Source organism: Aegilops tauschii, chromosome 3 (assembly GCF_002575655.3).
Source record: "Aegilops tauschii subsp. strangulata cultivar AL8/78 chromosome 3, Aet v6.0, whole genome shotgun sequence".
Classification (NCBI taxonomy): Eukaryota; Viridiplantae; Streptophyta; class Magnoliopsida; order Poales; family Poaceae; genus Aegilops; species Aegilops tauschii.
This window is the reverse complement of record NC_053037.3, coordinates 67,472,745-67,494,042: the sequence shown is the minus strand read 5'-3', so window position 1 is coordinate 67,494,042 and position 21,298 is coordinate 67,472,745. Positions and strand designations below refer to the sequence as shown.

Here is a 21,298-nt window from a genome sequence, read left to right as displayed (position 1 = left end):
TGATAAACCTAACATAGGTGGCAATAGAGCCAAGTGATTAGTGCCAAGTGATTAGGCCCAACCTAGGGTGCCTCGGCATCGATAAACCCTAAATGATGAAAACTTAACTGAGCATTTAGGGTGCCTCGGCGTCGACAAACCCTAAATGATGAAACCTTGGCTTCTATAGGGTGCCTCGGTGTCGATGAGAACCTAAATGATGTACGCTTAGGCTTTTAGGGTGCCTCGGCGTCGACAAACCCTAAATGACAAAAGCTTAGCTTTTAGGATGCCTCGGTGTCGACAAACCCTAAATGATGAGACCATGATCTTGTTCCTTGACAATAACCAACTTTTTGACCAAACTTTTTTCCTATTTAGAGCGAAACATGGCCCACAACGATGAGGCCGGCGGTTCGGGCAGCAAGCAATTCTGGGAGCTGTCCCAGGAGATGGAGGAAGAACCTCACCGCTATGAGGACGCCGCGGAAGACACCGATCCTGACTACACAACCCCTAGTGGCGTCGGGGATGACACCACTGATGGTGCCGCCGAGGATGCCACCACGGATGATGGCGGCGCACGCACAGATGGCAGCCAACCGAAGAGGCAACGGAAGGACCGGCGCCCGAACGTGCTCGGCACCGTCAAGGAGGAATTTACTGAAGTGAACTCCGACGGGCATCCAACGGCGCCCCAACATGTAGTCAAGGGGTACTCGGTTCAGCTCGGGTGCATTCTCCGGAGCACCGTCTCGATCAACACCGAGAACCTAAGGCATAAGGACCGAGGGAATTTGCGCAGCCTCCTCTTCACGAAGCTGCACGAACGATACAAGTTCCCCGCTGAGTTTGCAAACACACGCCTCTCAGGGAATAAAGTGAACAGTGCCGCCCTCATGAGGATGAGCACGGCCCTGTCTACATGGAGAAGCACGGTGAAGGCAATGATTGAAAAAGGTGATAGTTATGACAAGATCAAGGCGAAATATCCTTTGATGAGCGAAGATGACTACAAGGAGTTCAAAATCAAGTGCGAGAGCAGCGCAACCTCCGAATCAAGTCAGTGGGGGAAACAAATGCGGGAGTTGAACTTAGGGGTCCACCAACTCGGTCCCGGCGGTTACAGAGTGGCGGAGCCTATATGGGACAAGGAGGGCGCGGAGCGTGCTGAGCAAGGCCTACCGCCCCGCTTCGAGAAATTACGTGACAAGCAGACCAGGAACTTTGTCAGGGCCCGATACAAGGAGGACCCGGTAACAAAGGAGCTTACCACGGATCCGAAGACCAGGGCGCTTGAGCTTGTTCTGGTAAGGAATACACCCCCGCGTAATTAGCTCCATATGGTTGCATTCTAATTAATGAAGCCAAATTTCTAAATGGTTCACATTCCTTCCGCAGGAGGCTAAAAGCAGTAGCGCGGGGTCGTCTCAGAGCTCCCCTTTTGACACCCCTTTAAATAGGGCGTTGAACGTAATGAAAAACAAGGATAAGCTCAGTAAGCCGTCGTCAGCTGGTCGTGTGGCCGGCAAAGGCTTGTCCACAAAATGGTCGTCATACTATACCGCTGGTGGGCGAAAGGAGAAAAAGACCAGCTCGGAAAGCCAGTCGCGCGAGGTTCAAGAACTCAAGGCACAAGTGGCGCGGATTCCGGAGATTGTCCAAGAGCAAGTGCAACAACAACTGGGAACGACGCTCACCGCCATTGTGCCTACCTTGATTCAGGGGCTGACGACGTGGATTGCGGGCGGCCAACAGGGGCCTCCCCCGGTTCCCAGCTTCACGGCCAGCAACTCGCACAACGCGCAGGCGGCGCCATTGGTGTCTCCGGCGGAGGCGGTATTCGTGTCTCCGGCGCCGGCACGGGCATTGGAGCTTAATGCACCCGGGTGTACGCCGGCCGGCACCTCGCCAGCAAGCGGCCCCTCCGTCAGTTGCACGCGCACGCCCGCCGTTGGCGGTGCCTCGACATTAGCCGAGCTCGACGGCATCACGGTAACTAAGCCTCTCGGCCGATGACTTCATCTCCTTGCCTTTGACTGGGCATCCCTGACGCCCTACATGTTTTCGCAGGGCGCCACCGATGTTCCTTGCACTCTCCTGCACTTCGTGGGTGGTGAGTTGGTCGATGTCGCCAAGGGCAGAATCGTTCAACCGGGCAACCGCGTGTTCCACGGTAATTCGATGCCACCCACCTTGTATAGGGTTGAACTGGTTCGGGTGCTGCCAGGCTGCGACGAGTTGTTACCTCCGATTCGACCCGCTGGGGCCGACGAAGATGATGTGATGACCCTCAGCGCCTGTGTAAGCTGGCCCCTGCTTTGGCCGAAGAGCCAGATTCGTTTGGGGGCGGGGGACACCACCCCACAGACAAGACCGCCAGTCGTGCCAGCGCCAAGCCATGGCAAGAACGCCGCAACGCTACCGGACATGCCGGACATCCCTATGGCACAGGATCCGGACATGCATATGGCACAGGATCCGGACAACGACGACAACGACGGCGGTACATTTTCCAACGTCGATAAGTACTTTGCCGAACATGGGTATGGTGACAAGTTCTGCGGGCCTCCTTCTCAAGAACCCAACCCTTAAAAAGACGACCGCGATCTAGCTGGTACGGCGGAGAAACCCAATTGCAACAGGCGTCGTCTGGCGTTCAGTACTCAGGAGACGCCTCCAGCTGCCGCCTTCACCGAGCCTCAGATAGCTGAGGTGCCAAATATTATTAGCCCCAACACGCTCAAGAAGGCGGTCTGTGAGCAGAACTCGATCCCATTACAGCAGATCAGGAAGAAGGGACGGAAACGAAAGACTAACAAGGGCGCCAGTGCGAGCCAGCCGGCACCGAGTACGATCCGTGCTCAGGACGGGCCACCTTCACCTAAGGATATCTCGAGGAGGGTGCATGTGGCGGGTAGGCCGATGCTACCGACAAATATGCTCAATGCTGCAACCGGTGCTATGCGGAGTCTGCATGATAGTGTTCTTTCTTTGGAGAAGCGGCGTCTCAGAGAGAATGATGTGGCATACCCGGTTTTCGTGGCCAAGGTGCCAGAGGGCAAGGGCTTTGTGGATAGCGCCGTCGGGGGTACGATCGTCCTGCGGTTTGATGACATCTTTGCTATGCTTAACCTTCATCCGCTGCACTACACCTTCGTTCGGCTGTTTTCGCTGAGTATGGAGATGCGGATCATTAGAGACAAGACCCCGGACATTGTGATAGTCGACCCCTTCTACATGCGTGCCAAGATCTTGGGCAGCGCTGGGGACCGGCAAGTCGCGAGTTCACACCTCGAAGGCGTCATTCTGGCAAACCCAGATAAGGATAACTTCCTCGTGCCTTACTTTCCCGAGTAAGTCATCTCCTAACCGCCCCGTAACATATGATTTCTTAGATTTCGATCGTTCTTTTTTTTCTAACATTCCGTGTTCTGTGCAGTGACACACATTGCACACTCATCCTCTTAAGCCCGAAATATTCCATGGCCACGTATTTCGACCCGGACCGTGACTCCAAGATAGACTACACAAATATCAAGAAAGTTCTTGATGATGCTCTCCCCGGCTACGCCGCATCTGGAGGCACCTTTAAGAGGCCAGTTCGTAGCTACGGCAGGCACATGTTCACCCACAATACGACGTTCCCCTGCGTCAAGCAGCCGCCTGGCGGTCAGAAGGATGCCTACTACTCCCTCCATCACATGCGGGCGATCGTGCGGGACCATAATCACCTTCTGCTACCAAATAATCTCAAAGATTGGGCCGCAAGCTTGGCGGCAATCCAGGACGCGGACATCCGACAAGAATTCTTTCGCATCCAGTCGGAGTTTGCAGAAATCATCCATCAAGATGTCCTTCGTACCTCGGGGCAGTTCTACCTCAAATTTCAACCGTCCAACAGTGAGATAGACACAACGCTACAAATGCAGGCTGACAACGCCCGCGACTTCATGACCATCACGACAGACGGCGGCTTCATCCACGCTCCGGTCCCATGAGTCGAGTCGAAAGTAGTGATGCTATGTGTAGTTCTGAAACATTGATTAGCTCATGTTGTAATTAAACTTTAATGAACTTGTATGTCTCTTTGGTTTGGACAGTCGTTCAACTTAGATGTAATCGATGCTATTTATTAGTAGGACCATGAATCGTGCTATTAATGTCTTGATTTTCTCTTCCGATCCTTTTGTTGCATACTTATATATTGCTTATGTATTATCTGTTGTTTGGCTAGTGCATAGAGATGCCGTCGTATGTCGTGTACAAGGGTAAGGTTCCCGGAGTCTACGACGACTGGGAGGAGTGTCGGAGACAGGTTCACCGTTTCAGCGGTAACAGTTACAAAGGGTACACCACTAGGGCGGAGGCGGAATCTAGATACGCGCGCTATCTAGCGGGAGAGAGGAGGGAGCGTTGGAGGAACCGGATGAAGACCAGTTTCATCGCGATGATGCTCATCGTGATGACCGCAGCTCTCTTCTATGTGATGGTAGTTTAGATGATCGATATCGACTTGTAATGTGAAGACAAACTCGCTACTCACGGTCTCGAGACTTGTAATGTTCTATCTTTGTTCGGTCTTTTGAATTCGGAGACTAATATGATGAATTGTATTCGGAGACTAATCTTCTATTGTATTCGATGAATCTGCTATTGCTGTGTGGTGCTGCTTATATTCTGTCCAATAATATATTTTGTAATCTGTGCAAAAATCAGAAAAGAAAAAAAATCCCTAATATACATACTAATGGCGCATCACACCAACGTGCGCCATTAGTATGCCAAAGGATACTAATGGCGCATCACACCGCAGTGCGCCATTAGTATGCCAGAGGATACTAATGGCGCATCACCCAGCAGTGCGCCATTAGTATGCCAAAGGATACTAATGGCGCATCACCCCGCAGTGCGCCATTAGTATGGCAAAGCACATGGGTATATATGGCCCCCTGGGAGGCATACTAATGGCGCACCGTGGCCTATACTAATGGCGCACTGCCTGGTGCGTCATTAGTGTGCGCCATTAGTAAAAAATACTAGTGGCGTGGTGCTAGTGGCGCACCAGTAGTGCGCCATTAGTAGGCAAAACTGGTGCGCCACTAGTAAGCCTTTTTCTAGTAGTGCAGGATTCTTCGGATCGGCGGAAGGAGCGTTCCCCCGCCCAGCCATGGCGAGAGGAGGAATGCGAGTGGCACGGCCAGGTCCGCACCGAGGGAAGCCAAGCACCGCCGTACGCTTCGCAACCCTAGGCGGCGGCAAGGAAGAGCGATCGCGACGATCGTCGTTCCTGCATGGCCCGATATGCACAGCAGGAGCGTCCAGACTTTCCTGGGCCACATACCCATTGAAAGTCGGTCCACTAAGCCCCTCCTCAGCTCCCCCATGTTGGGCCTCATACCCACGCACGGGCTCACAGCCGGCCCGCTCATCGACAGCCCCCTCTCGGCCCAAGATGAAATTCAAACGAGCAGCCCGGATCACAGCCGCCGTGCTGATCTCCGGCGCCGGCGGCGCTGTCTCCGATCTCCCCTTCCTCTTCTTTTTCTTACGGACAACCCGAGTCCAAGCATCTTGCGGGAAAAAATCTGACAAAGTCAAGGGTTGGATGCATACCTTAGGTAGAGGCCCTTTCCAAGGCCGGATCGCAGTCGCCGCCGTCCTCCGGTGAATGATCCGGCGAACAACCTCCACCCTATCCTCGGTACGCAGCCCGATCCGCGCCAGATCATCGCCCGGCACAATGTCGTCGACCAACGTGGCCATCTCTTCTTCCGAGTACCTAGGGTTGAACGCCTCGCAGATCACGTCGGATGGCGTCGGTGAGTAGTCGGCCGGCGATCTGCCGGCGGGATCCCCGTCGTCGTCCTCCTCGTCGTCCGAGGCCGCGAGGACCCAGAATCGTCCCCCGACACGCCTCGTAGAAGGGTCTGCAGGCACCGGCGGCCGGCTCGCGGCGTTCGCCGCGGGCGCCTCCCGCGTCGCCTCAGTCCCCATGAAGCCAATGAAGTGGTCACGAAAACAATATCCCTCGTCACAAAATTGACATACCTCGATAATTAAAAGGTTTTATCTTTCAAGCAGATGTGTCAAATTTTGAAAGAAAAAAAATACAGTCATACTAAACAAATAGTAGTAAGCCCGGATATATTACTCCCTCAGTCCCATAATATAAGAGCATTTTTGACACTACACTAGTATCAAAAAAGATCTTATATTATGGGACGGAGGGAGTAATATATTTGTAGGTTTAAACAGAAAGAAGTCATATCTAACTGTTAATTATGCATGTAAGGTATATATGTAAAGGTAACAAATAACTGTGATTAATGACAGGCAAATTGTAGGGTATTTTCATTCACATGTATATCTCTACCTTTATATTAATAAAAAAATACTCCACAAAAACAAAGTCGTGACGGCATCTCCAATGCAAAACCCCAAAACGGACACCTCAAATGTTCGCGGACCAGTTCGGACGTGATCTGCAGCCATGATACGAGAAGGAGCCGAATGCTTATTCACAAATAAGTCTCATTTGTCCGATTGGGAGGAGAGAGGTGGCCATGCATGTGGTTTCTTTAGTTGGATATGTGTGTGGTGTGCGGTTGGGAGAAGAGAGAGAAAGAAAGGACGACCACGTGGTTGCTTTTTGTTGGTCAAGTGGATGTCCGGACACCCGCATAGCCCCCCCTCTCCCAACTTACTGCAGATACCAGAAAATGGACAATGGAAACTGATCCACGAATATATAGAGGTCTTATTGGAATGTAAAAGTGGTCCGAACACTTCAATCCAAATATATATACAGAGTTTTGAGAGCCTTTTTAGGAGATGGCCCTACAGTACAAAAGTAAAAAGATCTGGACCGTTAATACAACCTGTAAGACTTTTTTTGCGAAAGAAAAACCTGTAAGACTTTTTTTGTGAAAGAAAAACCTGCAAGACTTGACAAGGAAGGCTCATTCCATGGGGAGCGTTGTTTTGGCTCCTGGATAAACAGTAAATTCAAAACAAATAGTAAATAAATTTTAAGAATTCTATTTTTTTTTTGTAGATGTTCATGATAGTGTAACAAATGTGCTTGACAATTTTCATGCGAAAAGGTGTAACATTTGGAGGCAACAGTTGAACGTTTGATTTTTTTTTTCACAGATCGAAATGTTTAAGCTTTCGCCCTAAATATTTAGGGATAGCATTTGGGTGTGACAATAAACACATGTATTTTTAAGAAAATGACAATTACAAAATATATTTTTGGTGAGCAGGAGCATTTGCTCCCTAGAGCCAAATTGGATTTCCGCATTCCATGATTGTTCAAAGTTCATGAACTGGGCTTTTGTTTCCTGGGAACTCCTATTCCATTCTTTATGAGCGAATAACCCCTACAATGCGTTGTGGGCCAGCAGTCCATCTAGCGCTTCATGCGCGTATGGTTTTCAGTGATTTTTTCATTTCAGTTGGTTTTTCATCCACATTTTTTTGGTTTCGGTTGGTATTTGTTAGGAAATTTTTAATATTATAAGATACATGAACCAAAAATATTTGAGGATTTAAATAATACGAATCTCTTTTAAGAAATATTCACATAAATTTTAAACAGTGTTTTTAGCGGGGTAAATTTTAAACAGTGTTAAATACTTATTTAAATGTTCATGAATTTATGATGTCATTGATTACGGCTCATGCGCATGCGCTGTTGTTCCCTTGGTTCGGCTGGCTCATGTCGCTCGTCATGTGGGAGACAAGGTGCACGATTTGGAGCAAGCCCTGGCCCGCATCGGCTCATAAATGGGCCTGGTGGGTCACCGCTCGTGAGCAGTAGCAGCCGTGAGTTTGGGAGAAGTTAGTTAGTTTTTCGAAAGAAATTACTTTTCATATTTTCAAAATATAAAATTACTTAGAATAAATAATACCTCAATTTCGAGAAATTTTTAACACATTTTCATAAAAATCTTCAATTTTTTTGAAAAAATCATTAATCATGCATTTAAAATTGTGCAAAGAGTATAGAAAAATGTTTGTGATGTATACAGAAAATGTACAATGTATATTAAGAAAAGTAGACACCAAAAAACATATTTTGAATAATGTCATTGATTAAAAAAATTGAAAAACTCAAAAATTCATAAAAGTGTACAATATTCGGAATTATTTTAAAAACATTTATTTTAGAAATTATACACAATGTAAAAATGAAAACAAAGAAAATGTGAAAACAAAAAAGAAAAAGGACAAACATTAGCCGATATGCGAAAGAGCACAAAAGAGAGCGATCTCTAGGGTTTTGTACGTGGAGGAAAAAACAAATCAGACACGCACCCAAACCCTAACCAAACAAATCCAAACCAGGGGGAAAAAGTGACGGGGAGCCGCGGCGTACAAGCGGCGTCGTCGATCGGTGCCTGCGGAGTTAAAACGTACTACTAGAATGACTGGGGGCGAGGACAATCCGATCGAAGAAAAGAGAAGAGGCTGGGATGGACAGCGGCAGCGCGCGGGCCGTCCCGTCGTCGAAGTCCTCCCAGAGCAGAGTAACCTTCGGCGACGAAGATTCAACCGAAGAGAAGAGAAGAAAGATGGAGAGCGGCAGCGCGCGAGCCGTCGCGTCGGCGGGGGCTCCGCAGAGGAGAGTGCCATTGGGTGAGGACGGCCGTCCGCTCGACGGCGTGATGCGTGCCAGCCTCATTCGCCACTTGAAGCATGGTGACGGCTCTATCTTCAGAAGCAACGGTTATTGGACGAAAGTCTATCGCCTCCAAGATACCAGCGAGAGTACGTACGTAATTTTTTCATCTTATATGATTGCTGAATGGCTCCTATATGTGGTTTTTGGTTTTGCCAAATCATTTATTTTTTCCGATGTAGGAGGTTGGCTCCCAGTTTCCTTAAACTTTCTGTATGTACTAGGAGACCACTAAGGTTTCACTTCATGACTGCGACCTTTAGAAGTAAACATTACAAACGATTTAGTTTACACCTTACAACCAGCAACAACTCAAATAATATTTGTTTCAGTAAAAACCAGAGACATCAACCTCTGCATTTTTCAAGATTTTGACAAAATCCTAAAAGCACCTCTTTTATAGTACTGTGGCCAAAATCCTAAAAGCACCTCTTTTATACTGTGGCCAAAATCCTAAAAGCTCCTCTTTTATACATACTATATACTCTCCTCGTTCCAAAATATAAGATGTGTTTAAAAAGTTAAATGATACTATTTTAGTGTTACAGTTATTGATATTTTACTCTCTATATACTTGGTCACTTGGTTAAACACAGATAAGGTTGACTTCTCTGAAAATTAATGAACGGATGGTATTAAAGTAGAGGTGCTATATGATCTAAAAAGATGGCTAAGAGCATCTACATGCACTGTTTCTGTTGATTAAAAAACCCACGGCACCTATTGATCGAAGTAGGGATGCTATATGATTTCAAGAAATGGCGCTACTGAGCATTTGTAATCACTTGTTTCTGTTATTTATAGACCATTTAAACGCATGGGTCCTCATGATTGCACTGTATTTCTTTTTTTATTTAACTTGCCTAATATTAAATCAAGATTGTCTTTTTGGATGAGTGTGAGGATCCAACCCCATTTAAATCAATCTCGACCCACTGTTTTCAAATTTTGTACTGTTTACCCTAAAGAGACCACGTTATAGTCACAGTTTCTAGATTAAAAAGAACTGTGCAGCTATATTTGAGAAAGCTCTTGCATTTATATATTCTGCACAAATGTTCGAACTTTCTCATTCTCATGAAGGACAAATGCTCCAAATATTTAGTTTCCTCTGATTTTCTCTAGTCGTCAATTTATTTTGTGACTGAACTTCAGAAATATATATGCACAGTTAGTGCAAACTGTGCTTGATATATGTTTTTTACCTAACTTCAGGATATCGATAATATTGCGTTGATAATTTGTAAGCTTAATATTATCATATTTCTGTTTTGATTCCACTTTCTAGCCTTGCTTGCATCAATCTATGTATCCTGCCACTAGTTCTCTTCATCTCCTTTTAATTGAAATTTTGGGGTTAACAATTTTTATAATCTACTGCATGTACGATTCCCATTGCTTCTCAATCAGCTTGTCTGGAGCCAATGATGATGACCGAGCCGTTAGCCTCTTGCATGCCTGACGGGATGGTTTGTGAAAGGCAACATTTTCGCACCATGCTGCAGATATTCTCCCTGAAGCTAGCTTACACTTCTTCACATGTTACTGGCCCAGTCCAGTTGTACGGATACGTGGCTGTCAGGGATCTTTTGAACCCTATGCATAACTACATCTTCAACCGCACAAGGGATGGTCCTTTCGTCGTGGAGCATGACGGCCTTATGCAAATGACCGGCCCTAAGAGGGGCATCAGAATGGGGGCTCCCGTGCTGATTGAGTTCGACATGAAGGTCAGGAGAGGATTCGGAGAAGCAGAAGATGATTTACAGCTCATCGATTGTGTTGCATGCTTCAACGACATAACCTCGAGACATGCCACGAAGAACAAAAGACGGATCGATGGCGATTGCGGGGCGGTGGACATAACCTATGCACTTATGAGGGGCGCCGCGGAGGCCACCGTGCAGGTTGGGATATCAGAGCTGGCACAGGACGGTGGCTTGATAAGGCTGAACGCAGCATTGTTTTACACCAAGGAGTTGAGCGCGCAGATCCAGCTGTTTGACGGAGTTGTCGCCGCCGAGGCGTCTGAGCTGAGCAGGACTGTGCTTGCCGTGGCGAAGGGAGGTCAGTTGCTTGTATCGTTGATGCTCGATCAGACTGGTGGCTCGGGTGATTGCGCTTTCAGTCGTAGCTGCACCTTCCCTGTTCAAAAGCATGGAAACCATGTCTCCGTTTTCAAGCTTGGGCTGGTCACTATCGAGGTGAAGGTAACCTGGTCGACTTTGGACATCCCCATAAGCCTTTTGGGTCCAAATTGCTTCCCGTGGGAGTTCATGGCAGCTGAGGACGTTGAGTATGAAGGTGACTGAATAGCACTTTCTCTTGGTGGGGTGTCCTCGCTCCTAACTAATTAAGTATTATAGGATGTTTGTTATCTGGATGTCGATGTCATTTCTGAATGCCTATGTGTATGTGAAATAGCCGCGTTTTGTAGGTTGCTGGTACCTCTGCTCAAGTTTGTTTGTGTTTGATTTTCCGATGCGCATGTTTGGATGCCCCCTGTGGTTTCTTTAGACTGATTCTCATCACAAGAAAGTATTGTCATAATACTTGGGACTTTCAGACTGGGTAGTAGCAAATATAATTCCCCTGTAAGCGCATTCATAAGACACATGACATCTGGATTATTATTTTTTATGCATTTCGACACTCTGTCCTGATGCAATTCTTTGCCTTCACACTTGTTAATGTTGGCTTGCCACTAGCTGTGGCAGCCAGATTTACGGTTGTGCGAGTTCTTGTGGGCATCACTGGACACTTTGACAGCCCTTCTCTTGCTGGTGCCTGGTGGTCAGGAACAACAAAAATCTGAGTAAATTGTACAGAACGACAACCATTGTGCCACTATTTTACAGAACCATGACTTGTGTGGATGCTAATTTGCACAAAACAGCGACTTTTGTGCTGAAGTCAAGTCACTAATTGTGCGGGGGTTTTTTTTTTTGACGCGTCAACGGTGGGCTTACGCCTACCTGAACTTTTATTACCAATTGAGGAGCGGTTACATGAGGACAGAGTTACATATGGGGGGAGGAGAGACGAAATTACAAGCAAAGAAAAAATAGGAAGAGAGGGTAAAGCCCTCCCTCCTGAGGATCAAGTTTACAAAGACACAAACAAAGACGAATACAGAAAAAGGAACAGCAAAACTTCAAAATCTCCATCCCTTGGTAATTACTCCCTTCGTAAACTAATATAAGAGCGTTTAGATCACTAATTTAGTAATCTAAAGGCTCTTATATTAGTTTACGGAGGGAGTAAAAGCTAATATACCAACAACCCAGTTTCAAACAAAAAGTCGAGGAATTTAACAGTCTACAAAAACATATATGCCAACAACCTACATAAATCATTCTATTAGCTTTATGTTTCAAGCAGATCTGTCAAATTTCGAAAGAAAATACAGGAATATTAATATATATTTTTATTAGTAAACCCACAAAGATATGTAAATTTGTAGACTGAAAGAAGTCATATGTCTAATTATAAAGTTTGCATACAAAAATCTCCAAAGTATTGAAGTTGTATCAGTAAAGGTAGCAATAGTGTGAGTTTACTGACAGGCATATAGGATATTTTCATTGACATGTGTGACTCTACCTTTATTAATGAAAAAATAAATAAGATGGTGATACATTAGCTTAGAAGCTGTTACGGTACAAAAGTACAAGCGCAGGAGCTTACGCAACATTATAGAGTATCAGGACCATTAATACAATCTGTAAGACTTGACCAGGAAGGCCCATTCCATGGCTCTTCAAACTGCATGGATTGGGCTGTTGTTTCCCTGACTAAGGTCAGTTCTAGTCATTGGTGGGCTCACATGAAAAGCTGATTGTCTTGTATTTGTCGGCCCGGTAAGCTGAAGGGAAAGAGCAGAAGGTTCCATTGAGCCAGAGGTACCCCCACCAATGCTGAGCTTGGACATACTGACAACCTCATCCGCCTTAATTGCCTCCTTTAAATTTACAGGAGTGGGCTTTAGGACTTCATGGGTTGCGTTTGCTGCTTCCACATTAGAAACGTTCGCAGGCCAAAGTGTTAGTGGAACAGGGAGCAATGCAGGGTAGAACGCTGGAACTGTCGAGACAGATGCGGCCTTGAATGATACACCATTGTTCATCTCCAAATCTGGTGCTTCTAATGAAGGCCCTGCATATTCAGATTCCTCGTGCTGCCTTAGTTGCAAAGTTGGCAGATCTTTATCACACTCTGCTTCCTTCTGTCGCCCGAGATGAAACAGCGAAAGTTTATTTGAACTTGTTGTTTCATCTTGAGTGGTGCAGAGCGTAAACTCTTCCGCGCCATCAGGGGACTCATCCATTGGCTTCAGGTTGAAGAGGAAAGCACAAGTATCAGCACATAGTTTAACATATGTGGAGAAGGCAGATAATCCCTGTTATTATGCACAGCAAAAAATTGCATACCATTTCCGGGACCATGTCAAACAAGCTTGACCTCCTCTTCCGTCTTGAGAAGTTTGTCTGTCTAATGAAGTACTTCTGGGCGTGGCTGGCCACCTGAGTTGGGGTCCTTGAGACAACAAAACTACGAGATATCCCACGCCAGTCTCCTTTGCCAAGCTTCTGCAGACCCAGTAGAAACAACCTATGCTCTTCTTCAGTCCAAGGTGTACCTGAAGCACAAATAGGTCTATGATTGGAAGCTGCACTGACAATAATAACATAGAGAAGGAGACTTGCCCATGTACATTTCAAAAAAGAAAATCAGCATTGCTATCTGAACTTGATATAAACCACGAGCTTTTGGCTTTGTTACCTTAAAAAGAAAAAGTCAGTTCAGAAAACCATTGTGTCTGGCCTCAGCTTTCTACGCAGTCGGTCACAAAGTTCATGCGCCATTCCACACCACCACAACGTCCAAAAGCAAAATGTGAAACAGACCGAAAGAACCATTCTAGCATTCCTGAATGACTAAAGCAGAAAAGAAAGTGTCACCTACTTAATCTGTATCGCTGTCCCACTAAATCTCCCTTGTTTGAATTCATGAGTGATTCAACTGGAAAGTTCTACAGCACAGCACAATTACATGATGTGGTCATGCAAGAGGTAGGCACTTTTATATCAACTAAGATGTTGCCCCATATAAAACAAGGGCACTCCATCATAAGTATTTTCCTTATGTTTGTAGCGGCATATTTCATTCAATTTCAGAACCATTAGCACAGAAGACTTAGCACCAAAATACAATATCACAACAGGAAAAGGAAAGCTGACATCTAACACTCTAACAGACCTACCTTAGTCTATAAGCAACTAAAAGGGCACTTGGCTCCTACAGTCCCTTTGAAGCCAAGTGCCAATAATAAAGTACCCCAGGGCGGGAGTACAATCATACAATAAAATAGCATATCACTGCAGACATCTAGGACTGGTCAAACCAGCTGGAAATTAATATGGCTAGATTCTTTTAGAATCAGGTGATTAAATAAAGGTCAAAGAGACATCAGGGCGGGACTTGTGGGGCTCTTTATTCGTGGCCAGTCACTGTCGCTCCGCAATGTGATCTACACAGGCCCTGTGTGTGATGCACATGTGCATGCTAGTTAATCAGGTGAGAAAAGATATGGAGGTAGTACGTTTGTGTTGATTTGTGTCGGCTATTCTGGACGGTTCATAAATATCGCATGGCAACAATGGTATCAGCAGGCAAACAAACAAATTCTAAGCATGTGTTCAAATTATTGACACCCATTCAAAATAATTTCTTATAGGAAACACAAAAAATAGAAAACTTTTGGAGCGCTTGTTGGTTTCTTCAGTGGAATTGGGACTTGGCACGCTTTGATATTTAAAGGAGGTTTGCTTATCATTAGTATGGCATCTTGGTTGCATATGAATCTCCGGAGAAGCGAAAGTATACGAGGAACTAAAAAGAAGGGTGAACTATGCGATTAACCCACAAAATTATGTTTTCTCTCGTGCACAAGATGCGATGCCTGAAGCAATATAGTACAGAATTTGAAGGAAGCTAACTAAATGATTAGAGATTAAAAACACTAAATAATTGGGGGAGACGACAAGAAAATCGTCTCTTTCCTCTCCTAGCTGCAGGTTTTATTTTATTCATCCATACGCTAAGCGCTGCATGAGGCGCCGCGGTAGGTAGATGCACCTGAAGGCGATGAGTTAACCAGAAGCAAACAGATGCGGAGACGGTACGGGGCGCTAATGGCGGAAACTAAGACGCCATTTTCCTCGGTCGCTCAACGAGGTAATTCGCCGAGGAGGAGAGAGGGAATGTTCTACCGTGGAACAGGAAGATAATAAGCAAGATACGAGCAAACGAGGCATTGAGGGAAGATCTTGGTGGTACCTTTCTTGCGCTCGGCCCGGCCATTGGTCGAGCAGGAGGCGTGCATGGGGTCGTCGGAGACGTACCCCGGCGCGCCCTCGCCGCCCCCCGGCCCCGCGGCCGGCGACGAGCCCCCGGACCCGCCGCCGCCGAGCGACGACGCGATGCAGCTCATGCTCGCGCTCTTCTTCATCGCGGCCACCGGCGGCGACGTGAGGTGCACGCCGAAGAGCCTCACGCCGCCGCCGGAGCGGGCGGGGCAGGTCCGCGCGTTGTGGCCGTTGTTGCTGCAGTGCGAGCACCGCCTCGTCATCCCCACCGCCGGCGAGGCGCCCCAGGGCGTGTTCGCGCGTGCGTGCGTGCGTACGAGGAGCGCTGGGAGCCAAAGGAAGCGTACCGCCAGATGTGTCGCCGTGCGCGTTCAGTTCGTTGCCTCCTCTCGCGCTCTCTCTCTCTCTCTCTCTCCGGAGGGAGGGGTGGTGATATTTTTGGGTATTTATTGGGAGGAGGGGTTGAGCCTCGGGAGGAAATGACAAGAACGGCCATGACCTCCATTTATTAACGGATCGATGGATGGCGGTAAACTCCACTTGTGCACAACCACTCCGCCCTGCAGAAGTATCCGAGGAGCTCGCGTGTGCCTTTTTTTTCTTTATCGTAACTTGCTAAAACGCAATCAGTGTGCATTTTAAGCTTTTTATATAAAGTTTTTTTTCTGAGGATTAGCTTTTTATATTAAGTCGACGCCAACCTTCGAGCGGGTGAACGGCGACGCACACTCGCTCGGTGCAACCCTAAATGACTCGGCATATCGGCCGGATCGACATAATGACCATTGGTTCGGCAATTTTGATCGAAATAGACGGTTCAGAAGAGTCGCCACTCCGCCCTCCCGATCATCATAATTTTGAAACGCGCTTCAAATACAGCCGGCAAGCCTCTGTATTTGAAGGTTGTGAGGCGTTGATTTGGAGCATGCTCTATTGTCAACCGCTCGCGCGGAAGGGAAATCACCCCTTCTCATCCTCGTACATGGCCAATCTTCCATCACTGCTAATGGCGCGGATGGGTAGACGCCAATCTCATCTGGAAGCGAGCTAAAGATGACGGCCGTCGCATGCCAACTGCCCACGACAATTACAGCCATGTTTTCAGCCACTTTTCCCTGCCGCCTGCAGGCTGCAGCTATAAAAAGGTCATCGCCATGAATGATCTAGCTCGTATCCTCGTCGCCTGCAGCTTCCTCTATGGCCGGACAGGCAGATTGCATAGGAGGAGAAGCGGATCCTGGTCGAGGAGGAACCGCATGAGGCGGCCGCCCTCCTAGCCGAGGAAGAGGAGTGTCACGCGCTGGAAGCCGCGCATGAGGATCCCACGCTCCTCAATGAGTGGGCGAATTGGGATCTCAAAACACATGCCACCGTTGGAAGCCACGTGTGACGATTCTGACTTTACGCATCTCGCCGATAGCCTCCATATTACTATATGGAGTGTGCTTCATAGCATTATGGAGGCAATCAATATGGTGACTCTACTCAAGATACTCTCAGGTTACATCTGTCATTTGGTATCGAGGTGGAATGGTGGATTACGATAACCTGGTTTCAAAAAACTTTTGTATATTTTCAAGAAGAGAGATGAAAACACATGCTGCATTGTGCTTATCAAGTAAAGTAAAAAACTGACGAGATGTTTAGAATCCACTAAAATTTGAAGGAACGGAATGGTTTATGTACGAAATTTAAAAGCCAATCCTCCCCCCCCCCCCCCCACCCCCACCCGCGCGCGCGTCCACCCTAACACGCCTATGTGAACCCTTAGGCGTTGGGCGCCGCTCTGCCTTGACGTGTGTTTGCCACCAAGGAAGCAAATCGTTGCAATAGCAGAGGACCTCTTGCAACTATGCTAGTGAGCGTTATAGAGGTGGTACAAAGTAGGGGCAGCTCGCCTTTGCAGCAGTGGCGCCGGCTCATAGGATCCACCAACCGCTCGTAGGAACATGCATCCCGACTCACAATGACCATCTTCCAGCAATGAGGGACGACGAACTCAAGCTTGCAACAATCAGCCCCTAGCCTTGCAGCACCAGCAAGTGTCCCCCTTGTAGTGGAAGCATCGTTGAATGGGCCTTGCACAACCGGTACCCCTTGCAACAACAATGTCCCCCTCCTCCCTCTTCCTCATTGTCGGGATCCTTTCCCTCTCTCAGTTGCATCTTTGCAACATCTAAGAAGAACCATGGGGAGGCCACAGATGCATGAAAGTAGCCTTGCAGCACAATGGTTCGATGTGTGCAATAGCCTAGTGGCGCGGCGGTCCAAGGGCAACACATGATGGCAACAACGACAAGCTTGCTTGTAAAATGGTGGTTGATCGGCGAGGATTTGTGTGTGCGCCCTCGGGTTGGGGAGAAAGAAAATGTGAGGACCAAACCGACATGGGGAGGATGAGGCAGGGGGAAGAGTGTCGCATGGGGCCCATGAGGACACATAGCAAATGTGTTGGTGGTCGCCGACGCGAGCGCATCATCGCTATTCTGGTTCGAATCATTTATAACACTATAATTCAAAGCACACCATAGGGAATTCTTTTAGAGTTCCACTTCTATGACAATTGTAAAATCTTTTGTTCCAAACGGGTGACTCTATGTGTTTCTTCATTTATACCATCTCTGTCCTATAATACAGTGTCTTTTTGTTTCACAAAAGTCAATCTTCCCAAACTCTGACCAAGTTTATAGAGAAAACTATCTATATCTTTTTTAGGGAAAATTTATCTATATCTACAATACTAATATATATCACATGAAAATATATTTCATAATGTCCACTCAAAAAACGTTTCATAAAAATCTAATGGTACTTAATTATTTGATGTTCTAAATATTGATGATTTTTTCTATAAACCTTATAAAAATTTACAAAGTTTCGCTTAAAAATTCAGCACGCACTATATTTTTCCCAAACTGTCTTCACATTTTGTTTTGTTAACTGGGCACAAAATATCTCCAGCCATTTTTCTGTATTCATTCACGACGAGTGCTTGGCAGGGCATTCACGACGAGTGCTTGGCAGGGCATTCACGACGAGTGCTTGGCAGCAGCAGCAGCTCCCCTATTTTCTATAAACCTTATAAAAATTTACAAAGTTGACTTTTTTTTTGCGAGGTAGTACAAAGTTTGACTTAAAAATCCAGTGCGCACTATATCTTTCCCAAACTGTCTTGACATTTTGTTTTGGTAACCGGGCACAAAATATCTGTAGCCATTTTTTCTCTAGACACGACGAGTGCTTGGCAGGGCATGAGACAGCAGCAGCAGCTCCCCTAGAAAATTTAGCGGTTCGAAGAAGGCGATAAGAGGCGCACGGAGAGCCGCACACGTCGCTCGCACAACGTGCTCTCCGCGCAGCGCAGCGCGGGGCAGGTTGACCCATCGACCGACCCGGCGCGTCATCTCATCCCGTCCCCGGCGCGTACGTAGGGCGGGCGTGGCACGCCGGCGTGCACGGCTCGACTTAGTTCCCCGTGATCGCGGACAGCCGGACACTTGTGCCCTGGGCCATGGCCGGCCGTCGGCGTCACGCTCATCATTACACCACCACTACCACGTTAATCAACCCCATGCATCCACGCATCCTTTCTTCTCAAAGTAAAGACACATATGTCCGGTGAAGTTCACGTAATTACCATGGACGGTGCATAACATATGTACCGAAGAGAAGAGAGGTGTCGATCGGTGGTGCTGGTGCACGTGGGTTCAACGTTTTTCCACGATGAGGCGACGTGCCGGTCGATCGACATGGCGTACCCTGCGCGCCCCAACGAAGCACACACGTATGCTGGCGTTCACTGCACGGTCCGCATCACATCACATCACATCGATCGGGGTGGATCGATCGACTTCCTCCCAAACTTTTGGCATCCATGCATGTGCGTCGACTCATCTCACATGCGAGGCTGCCCATGTACGTGTAGCACGCACGGGCACGGCATTCCCATTCTTTTCCGCCCTCCCCGCGCCGTGCGTGCGTGCGTGCATGCATGCATGCACCGAGACGATGAGCTTTTCTAGTTTTCTTATCTTGTTGGAAAGGCCAACCAGGGAAGAAAAGAAGAAGAAGAAGAAAAGAGGTTCACACGTACCGTCGCCGGGCCATCTGATCTGGATATAATACGGCTGCTTTTCGTGCCATGCACATGATCGAAAGCTATGGGATGGGGGTAGTACTAGAAAGAAAGCATCTCTGACTTCCTGGCTCAGGCTCACCCTATGCGCGCGCTAGCTGCCTTCGATCCATGCCGACTTTGGCTAGCTTTTGGATGCTTCTCCCTATCCTTCCATGCGTCTGCTTTCATCTTCCTCGATCCCAGCTTCCTAGCAGCAGCCTCCACCGGCACGTACGCGCGCGCTACTCAAACACGTGGACGTCTCAGAGTGCGCAGTGAAGGCGGAGTATGTAGATTAATAAAGAGGTAAACTAGGAAGATTAATAAATAGCCGAGTATATAGATCAAAATTGCATATGACTATACTTTTTGTTTCAAAAAAAAGGCTATTACCCTCGCAAAATAAAAATTGGAAATAAGGCATATTTTTCTAAAAGACAAACCTTGCTATGTTTAATCAAGTTTTTAAAAGGACGCGACTAACATCCCGCTTTTAGGGACAGATCTGAACTGCCTATCTTGTTCTCCTTAAAAAAATGTGTACAAAGCAGGAGTTGAACTCAAGACCTCCCTTTCAAGGCGGACAGGACCAACAAATCATATAAGCAGATTTATTGATTGACATCTAATTTGTATACATATAACTAAGTTTGTCTTAACTGAAGCAAGACTGGTCATGCTGGAGGTACAAGGCTACTCGTGCTAGATTTATCAGGTAATTCACACTAAACTTACCAGGCTACTCATGCTAAACATATCGGGTTGTTAAATGTTAATGCCCAAGATACCATGATTTTTAAACATAAGTTATCAGGTTTGTCGTTCAAAAACTGTCATGTTATTTACATAGAAATTACTGGTGTATACTTCAACAACCCTCCTTCCTCAGGTCAACGTTACCACGGTGCTTGTGCGTAACTTATTAGATCTGCGGTGCGTAAAAATAACATGCTATTTACAGACAAAAATCAGGTATCTTTCAACGCCTCTTCCCCTCCCCGAAGGTCAAAGTTACCATGGTATTATATACGTAAATTTACATGATTGTGGTGCATTAATTATCACCTATTTACAAATAAGCCATCCGGAAGCGGAGCCGAAAAAGATTGTGTTTGAAGAGAGCGGAATCCTCAAAGTAACCGCGTAGAGCAGGACATGACAAATCTCTCTGTTGCGATTCAACGCCGGAGTATGGCCTGAGATTGATCCCCTGAACCTAGGCCGCTGCCTAGCAATGTGGTCATTGACGATCAATGCAGCAACCACAAGCTCTTTGTCGTCCAATTAACAAATGAAGTTGTTGAAAAAAGAACTCGTCCCCACTATCCATGGTAACTTGCGAGCAAAGTGTTGAACACCTTGCGGTCATGGTGGAGATGCCACCGGTGAAGAGCAGGTCGGTCACCCTGTGTTAGGGCCGATGGGCGTCGCCGGCGGCCTTAGTTTCTCTGGTACCAGAGGTGGCAAAGAAAGCTCACAAACGCTGGCAAGAACTCCTCCAAAAGCGGCTGGCAGGGCGGGGGGGGGGGGGGGCACTACTAGGGAAAACCTTATACGCAGAATTTTATCAGTAGCGGGGGACAAAAACAGGCGCTACTACTATTTACCAGTAGCGCGTGGCAACCAAACGCGTTGCAGCTAAGTTCATAGCAGTAGCGCTTCTCACGGAAGACGCGCTACAACTACAATTCCCCTACTGTTCTTACCAAGCTACCAATAGTAGTAGCGGGCATAAGAAAAGCGCGCTGCTGCTAAGGTTGTTGTAGTAGTGTTTTTCACAAAGAAAGCGCTACTACTAATGAAAGGAAAATAAAATGGAAACATATGGAAAAGTAAATGAAAATGAAAGAAATAGAAAAGGGAAAGGAAAAAAGAAAATGTGAAGGAAAACAAAAGAAAAAGAAAAATAAAGGAGAAAGGCGTAGCAGTAGCGTGTTTTTAGGACATGCGCTATAGCTAACTTAGCAGTAGCGCATTTCTGGAACGTGCTACTGCTACTTTTGACTTAACCGCGCGGTTCTTTCTTCCCCACGGCCACTTCCCCCAAATCCAACTCCTCCGTTGTCGCCGCCGTCGTCGCCCTGCATCGCCGTCGGCCGCCGCGCGCTCTCCCGTCGCCCTCCGCACGCCCTCGACGCTGCCCCCAAC

General features: G+C 47.1%; 2 protein-coding genes across 2 annotated transcripts; one reads left to right on the top strand and one right to left on the bottom strand.

Moving 5' to 3' along the window:
• Positions 1–8,118: 8,118 nt before the first annotated feature.
• Positions 8,119–11,963, top strand: LOC109774797 (uncharacterized). Its single transcript, XM_040403507.3, has 2 exons — positions 8,119–8,754; positions 10,076–11,963. Exons 1-2 carry the CDS (start codon positions 8,460–8,462, stop codon positions 10,975–10,977), a joined length of 1,197 nt encoding a protein of 398 aa, XP_040259441.3. The 5' UTR covers positions 8,119–8,459; the 3' UTR covers positions 10,978–11,963.
• Positions 11,964–12,243: 280 nt separating this feature from the next.
• On the bottom strand, positions 12,244–15,487 carry LOC109774806 (transcription factor MYBS3). Its single transcript, XM_020333585.3, has 3 exons — positions 15,005–15,487; positions 13,096–13,304; positions 12,244–12,995 (listed from the first exon to the last, which is right to left on the bottom strand). The coding sequence occupies exons 1-3, from the start codon at positions 15,294–15,296 to the stop codon at positions 12,426–12,428; spliced, it is 1,071 nt and encodes a 356-aa protein (XP_020189174.1). The 5' UTR covers positions 15,297–15,487; the 3' UTR covers positions 12,244–12,425.
• Positions 15,488–21,298: the final 5,811 nt, after the last annotated feature.